This window comes from Echinops telfairi, unplaced genomic scaffold (genome assembly GCF_000313985.2).
Source record: "Echinops telfairi isolate 266 unplaced genomic scaffold, ASM31398v2 ScPeMD7_1713;HRSCAF=2227, whole genome shotgun sequence".
NCBI classification, from domain to species: domain Eukaryota; kingdom Metazoa; phylum Chordata; class Mammalia; order Afrosoricida; family Tenrecidae; genus Echinops; species Echinops telfairi.
In genome coordinates, this window is record NW_022105611.1 from 7,520,918 (window position 1) to 7,536,792 (window position 15,875).

The 15,875-nt window shown below is 35.7% G+C and overlaps 1 protein-coding gene across 12 annotated transcripts in view; it reads left to right on the plus strand.

The window, feature by feature from the left end:
- PICALM (phosphatidylinositol binding clathrin assembly protein) overlaps positions 1 to 15,875 on the plus strand; it is a 69,736-nt gene that overhangs the window by 18,764 nt on the left and 35,097 nt on the right. For 5 of the 12 annotated variants that reach the window (XM_045293194.1, XM_045293198.1, XM_045293197.1 and 2 more), the window contains exons 9-12: positions 735 to 858; positions 1,150 to 1,283; positions 4,281 to 4,384; positions 9,667 to 9,816. In XM_045293194.1, the coding sequence (XP_045149129.1) occupies positions 735 to 858; positions 1,150 to 1,283; positions 4,281 to 4,384; positions 9,667 to 9,816 (512 nt within the window). The remainder of the gene's footprint in view (positions 1 to 734; positions 859 to 1,149; positions 1,284 to 4,280; positions 4,385 to 9,666; positions 9,817 to 15,875) is intronic. The other 7 variants (XM_045293199.1, XM_045293200.1, XM_045293204.1 and 4 more) reach the window with 2 other exon arrangements.

Consider the following 15,875-nt stretch of genomic DNA (forward strand, 5'->3'; position numbering starts at 1 on the left):
GGCTATCTAGTCATCGTTGCTGTATGCACGGTCTCCAAGGCTATCTAGTCATCGTTGCTGTATGCACGGTCTCCAAGGCTGTCCGTCGCTGTGGAAGCAGAGGCTCTTCCTTCCTTGGGGCAGCGGGGGTGTGAACCACTGACTTCATGGTTGGCGTTCCAGTGCTTACTGGGAAGCACCTTGAGGACTCCCTGAGTATTTTGTAGAGAAAATTAAATTTGTTTAAATGTCATTATAGATTTTAATGTTTTAATCCAAATATGCTGTTTGAATTATTGTAGTAGATTAGAAAAGCCAAAATTACCACGCCTAAATTATTTGCAAAAGGAATGAAAATATTGATGAAGTGTAAAAATATACTTCAGTAAGTGAGAAACCCAATACTTCTTGCCTGTAAGGTTTTCCTAGGCAAGTTTTGGAGCTCTTTCCCGTTTGTGTTGATCCCTTCCTTTAGAGCTGAAAAGAGACTGCGCTATTCTCTTGTGAACCCTCTCCATGCTCTGACATTTATTTTTAAAAGCTGTGGCTCTAGTGTATAAATCAGCATTGTTCTGATTGCTATAATCTTATAGGTCAGTCAGTAGACGATTTCCTCTGAAGTACTGGTTTTAACTCCAGGGTTAAATTCTAAATTATAGTGCCTAACCATAGTGAGGTTGCCAAGTCATTTCATGACTTGTTTGTGATGTGATATGTTGGCAAAAAGCCATATCACCTCTGTCCATTTACCCTAGGGCAACAACACTTTCCAATGCAGTCTCTTCCTTGGCAAGTACTGGCCTCTCCCTAACCAAAGTGGATGAAAGGGAAAAGCAGGCAGCACTAGAGGAAGAGCAGGCTCGTTTAAAAGCTTTAAAGGTAGGTGTGCATGTTCTTTTTATATGGGAAAACAGATACATGTGTTGAGAAAGTAAAAGAGCCTTCTGAACAGACTTGGCAGTATTTAATGTACACTTATCTAAATGAAGGGAAATTAGTAGCTTTAATTTTTTTGTCCTGACAGTGAATATTGAGTGAATGAAACAGCAAGCAAATAACTCGTTCTCAAAACAAAATAAGTAAATGAATGCTGTGTTTTGTTTGTTTGAGGCCATCTGAACAAATTTGGTTTCTGAATTTTTTAAGCTATTTAAGCTATATTCTCAACAGGAACAACGACTAAAAGAACTTGCAAAGAAACCGCATACCTCTTTAACAACTGCAGCCTCTCCTGTGTCTGCCTCAGCAGGGGGCATAATGACTGCACCAGCCATTGACATATTTTCTACCCCTAGTTCTAACAGGTAAGTGAAAAGCTCAAGTGACCTTTGAATATTTAGGTTGAAAGTCTTCTAATTTTGCATAGCTTTTCAGTTTCCTTTGATTTGTGATTTTATGACTGTAAACAAAGTGGTAATAAATGGTGGTGGTAGTGGGTGGCAGCAGCAGCAGCACCATGCAAGACCAACTCATAATGACCCTGTGTACTATGTGCTACAAATGAAACATTACAATCCCAAACCATCCTCATCATCTTTGTTCTGTTTGAGCCCTTGGTTATAGCCACTTATTCCATCTCCTTGAGGGTGGTTTTCTTTTTCGCTACCCTCTACCGAGCATGAAGGCCTTTTCCAGTGACTGGTCTCTCCTGATAACTTGTTCAGAGTATGTGAGATGAAGTTTCACCATCCTTGCTTCTAAGGAGCATTCTGGCCAAATACATCGATCCTTCTGCAGTCTTCCTTATACATTGTTCAACTTTCATATGCATTTGAAGCGATTGAAAATACCATGTCTTGGATAAGGCACACCTTACTCCTCAAAGTGATGTCCTTACTCATAAACACTTTAAAACGAGGTCTTTTGCTACAGATTTTCCCAGTTCAGGAAGTCATTTGATTGCTTGACTGCTGCTTCTATGATCATGTTTGGTGATAGTGGTATAATACCTAAATAGAAGATGATAAGATTTTGTCTTTTACATTTTAGGAGATGGAGTATGCTAAATTATAAATTTATAATAATTGTTATATTGTGGATTATCTATGGGCAAACTTGATTATATAAAAGTTATGACTGGACACATTTGTGAAGTGTGGTAGTGGTCCAAGATAATTTTACTCTAGAATATGTGTGTTGTGTGTGTGTGTGTGTTTCATATATTATAATACATCCTTTCATTGGATATTAAATATATCTCTGGTGTTAATCTCTAATCTAGATCACAGTACCAGAGTTTAGTTGCTAAATTTCTGCATTATTGAAGTTTTCCAGACCAATCTAAATAATCTTGTTTTATGTAAGCTACACAACGATGGGGATCTAATATTTCCAGGTGAATTAGAATGATTGGCTTTTTCTTAATCTGTTCTCCACCCCACCCCACCTCCTTTTTTTTTTAAACCTCACAGTGTTCAAAAGTGGAAGCTAGATCAGTGGTCTCAATCTGTACCGTGTATCAGAATTACCCCAGAGGGTTTATTAAACCACAGATATTTGGACCCCACCTTCAAAGAATTTTTCATTAGTAGGTCTAGAATGGGGGGATGGGTGCAGTTCCAAGCATTTTCTTTTCTATTATCTCCTGGTGACTCGAATTTAGTGTAGTGAGTGGCATTTGGCTACAGTGCCATAGAATGTGGTAAGCGTTTTTTCCCTTTGATTTTGTTGTTGATGCTATTTACTTACCTCAGCCTTAAATTTTTTTCTACTCTCTATTGAATCTTGCCACAGCTCAGTGTGAGCTTTACTAACTTGGCTTCTCTTTGCTCTCTGTTCCCTGAAATCCTACTATATATTTGTTGAATATAGGTTTGTGTTTTTCCATCACTTTGTGTGTTTTTAGGAGTGATGAATGGAACGAATGTTGAATATTTGAGGAGGGAGACATATAGGATAAAGAACTAATTTGACCATGTGTTATTTTACTTTTATACTATAAATTTTCATTCCTTTAATAGTAATTGGGACAAATCTTATAACCCACTTAAAATATGCTTATTTTATATCCTGCATTTTTCCCAAGTGCACAAAATATATTTGTAATTTTGTTTTTAATGTTAACTTGAAGTGATGTTAAGTAATTATGATTGAGTAGGAAATTTTTGGATATGAGATTTTTCTATTTTAATTTAGGTTTATATACTCTCAAAATTAGGCTCCTTGAGATCATATTGTTTTGTTTAACTATATAATTTTTAATTTATACATTTCATAAATGCAGGGAATAAGAATAGATAAATGATTAACCAAACCTGAACCCTTTGTGGTCGAGTAGACTCCGGTTTACAGCAACCTATAAACTGAGAAGAATTGTTCCGTAGACTTTCTGAAACAGTTAATCTTTGTAGGAACAAGCAACCTCATTTTTCTCCCATGTTGTAGCTAGTAGGCTTGAGCTTGTGCACTTTTGGTTAGCAGCCCAGCACATTACCCACTGTGTTACCAGGGCATCTTAGAGGGATGATAGCTCTCTACTCTTTATATTGAGACTTACGGGACACTAGATAAATGCTAGGTCTTTATTTTACGTCTTGAGATTTAAAGTATACATCTTTCTCATTGAGAAAAGTTTTTAAGTATTTTTGTAATTCTATATAGAAAATTGTTTTACATCCAAAAGTTGTCTTCAAAACTTCTTTAATTGTGTATATGGTAAAAATTATCTATGCCACTTTTCAGTTTCTTATTTATGTGAAAATAAAATATTAATTACCGGGCCTAAAACAACAGTCTCTTTCTGGCTCCTTTAAATACTTAAAAATATTAGGGAGATAATGTGTTTTGGAATTCTGCAATGGGATGGCTCTTTTATAAGCTTATACCATAGATAAGTGTGTGATTTCTTTCTGTATCGCTGATCTGCTGTACGGTTATAGAGGGCAGTGGAGGTGAGATTAAAAGGATATTTTGCTTAGGAGCTTTGGTATATTAAATGCGATTCAACTTATGGGAAGTTAAAAGGTGAGGAAAAATTTAAATTGTCATAGTATTTTATATTTTTAATCATGTCTAAGTTGAGTGACAGAATCAGGACTTTTCTGGAGAAGTCATTGATCTTTTTTGAAGAAACGCTATTATCTGAATCCTTCAAAAGTGTATGATGTTTGAGTGTTTTTTCTAGACCTTTTTGGATTGTTTCATGGGGGTTATTTGTTATCTTGTTGAAATGGCCACATTTTCAGATTTGTATTACTGCATTTTTCTCTTCCTTACTTACCTTTTTAATGCTTTCATTTGGGGATGGTGACAAATGTAGCAAAAATTACCTCATACATTTTTTTCTCACAATATCTTTCTAGCACATCAAAGCTGCCAAATGATCTGCTTGATTTGCAACAGCCAACTTTTCACCCATCTGTACACTCGTTGTCAACTGCCTCTCAGGGCACAAGTACATGGGGAGGTAAGTATGAATGAATTTACCTGGGTGTCACGTAGCCATCCCTCATCTTCATGCTGTAGTGTTGGAGTTTTGGAGGGTGTTTGGTTACACTTGATGCTTGAGGGATTGAGAAATATTAAGGTGGTAATGAAATAATTTTGTTCCTTAGAGACATTTTCATTTGTATAACAGTGTAATTTTGAAATGTTTATTTAGATTAAATTATGAAATGAGGTTTAATAAAGATAAAATGAAATGTACTGGAAGGATCCTATGTGTGCAAGTCTGAAATTCTTCTTTCTATGTTCTGTTCTATTCCATAGCCAGGAAATACATGTTGGCTATTTTACTGTTGGATAGCTCCCAAGAAAAGTTTTTGTACTTGATGGGGGAAACCTTCCTCTTGTTTAAGTATATAGCAAGGTTCTAGTAAAGGTCAGACGGGATCTCATGAAAAACTTTATGCTATTTATGTTTAAAATTTTAATTTAATTTATACTTACATTCTTTTAAATTTTCTGCTAGTGCCAGCAGGAATACTTTCTGCCTGCGTGGTTTTAATGTGACACTATCATTTCTCTTGCACTATTTTGAATGCAAAAGAAGAGCTTAGTTCGTATTGGTATTTAAGCTGTCTCACTTAGACATTTAGTGCATCTTCAGTTGGGCTCGTTCTGTTGTTTTGGTACTTCTGCTTGTATGTATATGTGCATTATTTTAAGGAGCCTTGATGGTGTAGTGATTAAAGTGCTTGGCTGCTAACCAAATGTCAACAGCGTGAACCTGAGGGAACAGTTGTGAACAGTGTGCTTCAGTGAAGATCTGAAGCCTTAGGAATCCTATGTGGGGCAGTTGTACTCTGTCCTAGAGGATGACTGCATTGGAATTAGCAGCAAAGTGTTTGGCTTTGATTTATGTATTCATTATCTTATAAATATCCAAACATTGTTAGGGAGAGCAAGATATTTTGAGAAAGGAGACATAATCTAAGAAAAAAAATCTTAAATACAAATGGCAAGCTATTTTGGAATTTATGTTTGCTCACTTAAAAAATCTGAATCGATAGGCTTAGCTCTCCTAACAAAGATAAATCATTTATCTATCTAATGAATTTCTATAGCTTATGAAACATGACTTTAAAAATTTTTATTTTCATTATTTGGGCTTTTAAAGTCTGTTTTTCTGTTTTACTTAGTGTATTTTATGCAAATAGCAAGTTGTATATCCACTCTTGTGTTAGTTTCCAATGCATGTTATATGTGTGTGTACTTTATGTATGTGGACATGTTGCATGTGGAAAAATAACTTTTAGGGCTGTATTCTGAGTATTAAAATATAAGCTGTGTGAAAATAGGACTTTGCTAATATTTTGTTCCTTGCCGTATCTTTTACTGCCTAAAACAAATACATCTTGATATATAGTAAGTGCTCTCTGTATATTTTTGCTGAATGAATAGATACTGCCCCAACCCCCACAAAAAAAATTTTTTTCTGTCAAATTAGGGCAAGAAACAGGGACATTGAATATTAAGGAAAATGCGAATTTTAGACTAAGTTTTGAACATTAATTTTCATAAAAATTGACCTGACTTTTGAAGGCTAGCTTTAATTTAGCTTAAATCTATAATTTCTAAAAATTATATGATAATTTCTGTCAAAGAAATATATTAAATTACTTAAGAATGAATTAATTGTAGGTTAAGAAAGCAGTTTAATATCTTAATGATATGTCCTGATTGTAAGATTTTTAATCTGCCCGAATTGTATATACTTATTTACTGCTTTATTATGAATTTCTTTAGAAAAGATTAGTTGTAGAATTAATGTGATCATTTTAGTTGTTTTAGCTTGACTACTTTTTCAAAAGCAAATGTAGATTTCTTTCTAAATAGATGAGAGAAAAAGAGAGAAAGAAACACTCTCCAGTTTGCCTCATTGCTTTGTTAATAATCCGCTTACTTCTCGAGAAGTAGTCTGGAAGCTAAGCAAGCACGGGGTTGCATACTGATATCTGAGGAGACTAAAGTTTTTTCACCCTGAAAACTTTGAGTTACAGCAGGTCTAAAATTCACACATTATATATCAGCTTTGTGCATTGTTGTGCGTTTTAGGCAAGATTTCAAAATTTAAATGAAATGAAAAAGATTGGTCCACCCTGAGTCTCAGTTAGCTTTACTTGGGTCATGTTGTGCAGGATATACCTAACATTTTCTTTAAAAAACAAACTATTCCATTTTCGATGTGTAAATGTACCTATCAAGCATGGTGGTAATAATTCATTTCTTTGGTATTAGTTTAATTGTAGTAAATTTTTTGAATTATTTTGAAATTTCTAGTGTAGTTTAAAAATAAGTTTTATGAGTAGTGAGAACAATAATGGGGAAAAAATTTAAAATTGTGAGCTTAGATAAATCAATTTTAAGTTATAATAGCTGGAATATTTATTATTACTAATTCCTGAAATTGTTATTGTTTGTAATGTTTTCTGTCACTAGAAAATTAACTTCACCTAGATTACAGTGTTCAATTAGATTTGAAGATGATTTCATTTGTTGGTTGATTAAATGTACATGCATTTGCACATATTTATGCACATTCCTTTTGAAGATGCTTCATATAATAAGTTACTAGAATTCAGGGCTGGGATAAAATAGTATCAATTAATGAAACAGCTGATAATTAGTAACCTTTCTCAGATATGTCTTCTTATAAATGGATCTGTTACAGAAGTCATGTCCCATTTTCTGAGTAACGTCTCTCATGGCTTCTTTGTTTTTCTTGTCCATTGAAGTTATATGTTAACAACTTTGCCACTGATAACTAAGTATCCAAAAAATACATACTATCAACCTAACTGGTCATCTGTAGACTTCATGCAGTTAACCTTATGCACCAAGAAATTAGAGTGGTCTTTGTTAAATTCTTATTTTCATACAAATACCTAACATATATTACCATTTTATAAAATACCATCTATTTTCCATTTTAATTTCTGAATTAGTTTTTCATTCCTTCCTCTCCTCTTACTCATATTCTGGGGAGTGGATAGGTGGGAAAGATGCTGAGAAGAGAAGAGGTTGAAATATGCTCACTTGAGTTTGAGGAGCATTATGAGAGTTTGTGGGAAAATTCCATTTCCTTTCACTTCTGTTTTTCCATGAAATTTCTGAAGCCCTCTCCTATATTTTGAAACTTTTGTGGGACTTTATTTTGGATGTGAAGGGATGTTCCATAAGAATACTTAATTCCTAGAAAGCTTCTCATCTGATGCAAAATTTCAAGTTTTATTTTTAAAATTGTTGTACTTGAACCAATGTCCTAAATATTTTTTGGTATTTCCATTTTCAGCAGTGGTGTATGGGACACTTAACTTTAATTTACTGCCTTTAAGGAAATGTTCATATTGTCTCTCAGACCATTGCTTTCATCTTTATTGTTCAATCATAAATTCTTAACAGTAAAATGGAATAATTAGTACTGTGATTAATGTCACATTATCTTCAGAGAGGACCAAAAGCTACCTCATCCAGCTATGAAGAAGGGGTCCTGTCTGGAAGCAAGGGAGTGCTTCCAAGTTTGTAAGAGAAAAACTTAGGACACTCGATTTTATTCTTCTTTAGTTTTCTCTTCCCATTTACTTCGTATATCTTAGGATGATAAAATAAATGACTTTCAATTATAAGAATGATCATAACCATAGATGAGGTGTATGTATAATAAATGATTCTAGATTAACATTAGATGTAGGATTTGATAACAGTACATATGTGCTGTGATTCTAGTAGGAAACAACACATATTATTCATTCATCAGATCATTTAAAGAATCTCAAATTTTATCTAGCCTTCATAGCTCTTCCCTGCTTGCCTAATAGCTCATCCTTTGTCTCTGCTTTGGTTTTCTGAAATCAGTTTTCCTTTAGACCAGTGGTTTTCAACCTGTGGGGCGTGACCCTTTGGGCATCGAAAGACCCTTTCACAGGGGTCACCCAATTCATAACAGTAGCAAAACTACAGTGATGAAGTAGCAACAAGAATAATTATATGGTTGGGGTCACCACAACATCAGGAACTGTATTAAAGGGCCGCGGCATTAAGAAGATTGAGAACCACTGCTTTAGACTTTTTCTTCCTCTTTATTTTTCAGCTTCGTATGTTAAACCTGTGTAAGAATTATTTCCCCGCGCTACAAATACCTTTTTGCATCTAACCTGCAGTTTCCTTCTCTCTTTTCATTTTGCTGGGTTGTGTGTGTGTGTGTGTGTGTGTGTGTGTGTGTTTTCAGAGTTGTAATATGATAAAACATAGCACTTGCCAGTTTAAATGCAAAATTCATCGACTTTGATAATATTCACAATGTCATGCGACCTTCACCATCATTTCAAAACATTTTCCCTCTTCCATACAAGACACAGCACCCATTGAGCAGTGACTCTGCATTGCGAGACCCAGACCTGGTACCCTCCAGTAGACTTTGTGTCACTATAAATTGGCTATTTTAGATATTTCAGAGAAGTGGGATCATTATAGTTTGTCCTTTTGTGTATGACCTGTTCACATAGTATAATGCCTTCTAGATTCATCCGTGCTGTAGTCTGGATGTTAACACATAATTCCTTTTTATGACTGAATAATCTACTATTTGTTTCTACCACATTTTGTTCATTTATTGGTGGACACCAGTATTAATTCCATCTTTGGGCAGTTATGAATAATTGTTCTGTGAATATTGGCATACACGTATCTGCTTGAGTTCCTGCTTTCAGTGCTTTTGTAACTTCATTGAGGAGTGGATTTATAGGGCCTCTTGAGAAACCACACAACTGTTTTCTGTAACAGCAGTACAATTGCAAAACATTTATATACCTCTCTGTTTTGAAATTTTACTGACCCCACACACATATCATTTGCTCATATCAGATGTTAACATAAATATAGCTATGCCACCAAAGGCAGTGTGCTCTCACCTTGGGCAAGGAAGTGGAGTTCTGAGTGGGTGATTCTTTCATAGACATATTTTGGTTATTATTGAACTATCTGACCCTTGGCTTCTTGCTGTTGAAAAAGGATTCTGTACTTAGTAGTAGGCCGTTACTGTTATAGAGATACAAGTGTTTTGTCTTTAAGGATTCATTTTAAAATATGTTAAATACAGTCTTCCCTCATGATAACGAGTTTTTAATATTCATAATTAATAAAGAATAATATAGCTACTACTTTTCACTTTGTGCTTTTTGACTAATCTCAATACTAATTTATTTGCCTCCTTTCTTCATTTTGCCATAATTGACTTGGACTGCACAGATCCTTTCTCTGCTACTGTAGATGCTGTTGATGATGCCATTTCAAGCTTAAATCCTTTCCTCACAAAAAGTAGTGGTGATGTTCACCTTCCCATTTCTTCAGACGTATCCACTTTTACTACTAGGACACCTACTCATGAAATGTTTGTTGGTAAAGTACCACTTAACCTTTTTTTTCCAATTAATGTTTATACTGCTAAGTACTTTTCACATATTCATTACTTATTTTAAGATAATGTAATTATTACTTCGGATTTTGAAATAAAGGAGATAGCATTAATGTGGTTAAGTTTTAAATAAACATTAGTAACTCTAATTTTAATACAAGTTCTTAGGAAAGAGTTTCTTTTGAAGTTGAACTTTTTTAGTGTCAAAACTCTAGGTATCATCATAGGCAGCATTCTGGTTATTAGTGCAGAAGATTGGTTTTTAGGAGAGTTGACTTCAGAGTATTTCTTAAGCTTACTTTTGTAATTCTGTGTGTATTTTCCTCTGTGCATGAGAGATAAGGTATTTATCACTCTCGGTAGATATCTTAGCCTTTTGTTAGCTTTCAGTTGCATCAAATTCATCCATACCTTCCATCCCATTGCTAAAGGTCTCACTTCATTGTTCACCTTGAAATCAGTGAAAAGCAGGAAGTATATTATATTCATTGTAACTCATGAGATAGGGAAGCACCTTAACTTGAATAGTCTTAAACTGACACATCAAAAGACACAAAAAGGCAAATTTCCATACCAACATACATTTAGTAAATGTGGCTGCAAGTGTGTTTAAGGCCGTTTCAGTATTGTGGTATAATGAAACAGCCTTTGCATGGGTGCTCTATGTTACCTCCTTGTTTTGGGTCACAGCAGCACAAAGACCTGTTACCGCTGTATGTGCTGAAGAGTGCCAGGGGGCAGGGCAGTGGGTGGAAAATTCTAGAAGTTGTAGCCACCTCCCATTCACACAGAAGCAGAGCAAATAAATGGCCGTGGTGAGAGAGTTAATTATTATTGGAGGAGAAGCAGCTAACAAGAACTAGTCTAAGGTATCATTTTCCTCATGTTTCTTAAATTTAGGCCTATTGGTAGGAATGAGAGAGAGACTAGAGAGCAAAGTAAGTTAGTGAAATGGAAGGCAGACACTCCAAGGTGCTTGGTGTGCTTGCAGCTTCGACATCGTAACATTGATGGTTTCAAGTTTGCAGAGACGCTCAGAGAAAGTTGGGATCAGCTGTTAGTTCTCATACTGGGGAGAGAATGGTACTGCATTTTGTGGATGACAGAGCGAGCTGCTCTGAGATAATGCAGCTTGTTGGAACACGGCCAGAACAGGGAAACACCCACGTTCCTAGTTGCAGCTCTCACTCTCTGTGGAAGTGTCCAGACTTTGATTTAACCCCTTCTTAGCCAAGTAAGCAGTACAAGTGAAAAGTACAAAGTGTATACTTGATTTGAGAAAGCTCATCTGTTACTTTCTAATATTAAAATAATCTTATTACTAATTATATGACTTTCTTTTATGAAAATGACTACTACCATTTTCTTTTTTTTTTTCCCCTTTTTTCTTTTCTTTTATTTTATTTTTTAATTTTTTAAACATTTTATTAGGGGCTGACTACTACCATTTTCTAGGCATCAGCCTAGAACAGGGGTCAGCAAACTTTTATGAAGGGTCAAATAGTAAATACTTTGCTTTGCATGCCACACATCTGTCCTAACTGTGTACATCTGCCATTATAGTGAAAGTAGCCATAGAGAATATATAAACATGTACTTGGCTGTTTTCCAATAAGACCTTATTTATAACGATTTGCAGTTGTAGTTCTCTGATCCCTAGCCCATAACAGCCTTTTTAATAAGAAGCTTTTTAACCCAATTTAAAAGTTTCTGAGAAGTAGGATTGCGCAATAAAAATTCTGACACTTTATTACCCACAATAAGAAAATAAAGAGAACACCCAAATTGTGCCATTTCTAGAGCTGCATTATCTCTCTTTTTTTTTTTAATCATTTGATTGGGGGCTCGTACAGTTATTATCACAACCCATACATCCATCCATTGTGTCCAGCACATTTGTACATTTATTGCCATCATCATTCTCAAAGCATTTTCTTTCTACTTGAACCCTTGGTATCAGCTCCTCTTTTTTCCCCCCCTCTTTCCCCCACCCTCCCGCATGAACCCTTTGATAGTTTATAAATTATTATTATTTTGTCATGTCTTACACTGTCTGATGTCTGCCTTCACTCACTTTTCTGTTGTCCGGTCCCGAGGGAGGGGGTTATATGTAGACCATTATGATCAGTTCCCCCTTTCTCTCCCACCTTCACTTTCCCCTCCTGGTATCGCTGTAGAGCTACATTATCTTATAAGTCAATCGCTCCATGACCATTTAAACTTCAACAAATTTAGCATAATATGTTAAAGAAAATTAAATTTTTACTTCCTCATCTGCACTCAACACATTATAAGTGATTACCCTATTGGACAGTGCAGATTTGTGGAGCCTTTGTGTCACCAGAGAGTTCTCATAGGTAGCATTACTCTAGAACAAAAGTCAACACATTTTCTCTAATGGGTCATCTAACAAATATCGTAGGTTTTTCAGGACACAAAGTCTCTGTTGTATATTTTTCTCTTCTTCTTATTTCGTTTGTTTTAAGCAATGCTTTAAAAATGCCCAAATCATTTTTTCTTCTTTGGACCATGTAAAAGCTGGCTCCAGACAATAGTTTGTCAACTTCTGCATTTATAAGATTAAGAAATACTCAGAAAACAAGGGAGTAGCTCTGTAGATACACTCTGGCACCCCGAAAGAAGGCATTTATTTGAAGATGTGGTGTACAGTGTATGTAATAAGCTGCTTTTCCTCATCACAGTGGCCCCAGAACTGTTGGTTACAAAGAGTGGGTTGCCGTCCTCGTTCTACCATACGCAAGTCTGTGACCTTGTGTAGGCAGCTTTCTTATGAGGAACAAAAGGCACTAGAAGACAGCTTAGTGTTGGCTTACAAGAATAGTATAGGCTCAAGGTATAAATTACCTCACATTTTGTTTTTCTAAAGAGATGCTGTGTTATTTTTTTATCATTTTATTTTCAATAGTGGTCTTTAAAAAAATACACCCAAGTTCTTTTTTTTAATAAGCAAGAGTTACAATTTGAAGAATGCCAAGCGCTTAGACTCCCCTATTGTTTTTTTCTCAGTTGTGCCACCCTACTCTCTCTGCCTATCACTGCCCCTCCTCCTCCTTTTCTCTCCCCCCGCCCCCTGTATACCTTGTCAGATTCTTCTGGTGCCATCATCCCGCTATAGCCAGTTTATTTGGAGACATTAGTGACCCAATCTCTGTCTATGCACAACAGCACAAAACACTGCACAATCCTGCTCCGTGCTTGCGAGTGTTCCTATGCCTGAGCCTATTGTTGCAGCTGTGGTGAAAATTGATCTCGTTGAGGCTCTTCTTTTTTTGGTGCCCCTCCACTTTACGAAGCTTGATGTTCTTCTCCAGGGACTGGTCTCTCCTGACAATATGTCCAAAGTCTGTAAGATAAAGTCTTGCTTGCCATCTGTGTTAGTCCATGTAGACTAGAGAAACAAATCCAGGGAGACTGTTATATGTAAGAAAGAGCTTAATATATAAGAACAATCAAATCTTGAGAAAACGTCCAAGCCCAGTCCAGATTGTCCATAAGTCCGATATTAGCCCATTTGTCGAATACCATTCTATAAAGTCCACTTCGGACTCACGGAACACGTGAAATGAAGCCGAATGCAGGAAGATCACAAGTCAGTGGGTGGGAAGTGTTGTGGATCCAGTGGCATTGTAAACATCTCAGCACTGGCAGGGGTCTCTACGTGGCTCTCCAGCTCCTCGTAGCTCCATGTGTCTTGTCAGCTGGAATGCCGCACAAGAAATGAACATGTGTCTCGCCTCCAGTGAGCTATTTATCTCCTTAGCGCCTCCAAATGAGGTCATCAAGCTGTGACCTGACTGACAGGCTAAACTCCACCCCTTCACTCTTAAGTCTCAAATTGACAACAGTTTATGTAATTACCACATCATCCTTAACTCCAGGGAGCATGTAGTCTTCTTCCAAGACAGATCAGTTTCTCTTCCTAGCTCTATAAACTTATCAGTTAAGGGATTGTGGAATTTTGAGCTTTTAAGAAAATTTGGTAGGGAAAAAAATGTTTGCTTTTGATGAGCATACTACTTATTGTGCCTTGATTAAGCACTTGGTGCCATTGTTCATTTTAGGTCATACTCCAGGCATGTACATTCTCTTCAGGAGAGCTTATAACACTTCAGTGTTACAAACTTAAGGAATGCAAAGCTCTTTGTATAGCGTTTAATAAATGACTGTTGATCACTTTAACTTGAGCAGTATGACATGACTTTAGGGAGATTGTATAGGAAAGAGGTGTGCTTTCCCAGGCAGCATAAAGCCCCTAGAAATGGGAAGCAGTTTCTAGGGAGGCATGGACTTTGTGATATTTTTCTTTTGTCTCTCCAAATAATATATTCTAGAGTAGAATAGGAGCAAGAGGACCTCAAACTTGAGCTGAGTTTTTGTGTGTGTTAATTGATTGCATAAATACATATGTAGGTTCTTAAGAAAAGTAGGTGTGATACAGGGAATTTAGTTTTTTTTGTACGATAGTTATATGTATTTAAAAGTGGAATCTATAAAGTTGTTTGATCAAAACAGGGTAGGCTTTTTTAAGTTTAGTGAATTTGGGTATGAATTTCAGTTCTTCTCTCCTTTTACTGTCTTTACGCAAGTATTTAATCTCTGAATGTTCATGGCAGGGGCGCGGTTTGGGAGGTGGCAAATGGGTTATCATTAAGTTTACATATCTGTGATAACATGTAGAACAGTTCCTGACATGTAAAACTATTACTAAAACAACTGCTATCAAAAAACTGTCTTATATATATTGATAGCATCATTCCTTGAATGTCCTTTTTTGCCTGAATTATTTAATCATCAAATATAATCTTGAACTGATTTTTTTTTGTTGCTATTGGTATAGCATTTGCTATGCAAAACTTGAGGGGTTCATAGAACTTCAATAGTCCAAATGAAATACAGAATGAATTATTATATCTATAATTATTGGCATTTTTTTCTATCTACTAATTTATGTAAAGGGAGCCCTGGTGGCGTAGGGGGGTTGCACATTGGATCACAGTGTGAACCCACAGCTGCTCTGCGGGAGAAAGACGATGATTTCTGCTCCCATAAAAACTTATAGCTTTGGAACCCTTACGGGACGGTTCTGCCCTGTCCTATAGACTTGCTATGAGTCAGAATTAATTCAATGGCCGTGAGTTAGTATATATAATGTGAACTAGTTAGAATAAACGGAAAATCACTATTAGGTCCTAGAGTCAAATGAATAGACTATTCTTTAAGTCTTGGTTCAGCCAAATACTAGATCTTTGACCTTATTTAATCTTTTAATTTCCCCATCTGCAAAAGGGGAATGATAACTATATTATTGAGTTGTTGTGAAGTTTAAGCCTTTAAACCGTATCTTGTTCAAATGCCTTCCATAGTGCTTAGTGGGATTAATAAATAGTAGCAGTACAAGGCCTAATTTATTAATGAACTACCCCAAGACCCATTAACAATCCAGCCTTTACTTCTTTATTTCTATGGTGTTTGAGATGCCTCTGTGTTCCTTAACCTTGCCAGTCTTGTACTTTTCAGCTAATCTATTTTTATCCTCTTGAGATTGCCATAGGTCTGTGGCTTCTAGACATTAGTCTGTATCCTGGTGCTGTTGGTAAAACTTTTCACATAGCCTTCATGAAATGAATCCAGGAGTTTTGTTCATTTCTTTTACCTCTAAAATTTCTTTTTTGAAATGATGATGTTATATTTTGTTTCTTTAGTTTTATGTAACTTTGAAAAATTAAAAATTGACAATCCTGACTGCCCCTCAAAAAGTAGGTCAGAAAGAAAAGCCATAAAGTCGATGATGTACATTAAAATGATGATGGAAAGGTTGTGTATTATAGGCATTCATTAATTAAAAGATTGTTACTTTGAAAATACAGTGTTTGCTTGCATGGCAGTTAATCAGTTACTATTTATTTTTACATCTCCTCTTTCACCCCATATGAAGAGACTTTTTTTTTTTTTTTTAACATTTTATTAGGGGCTCATACAACTGTTATCCCAATCCATACACACATCAATTGTGTAAAGCGCA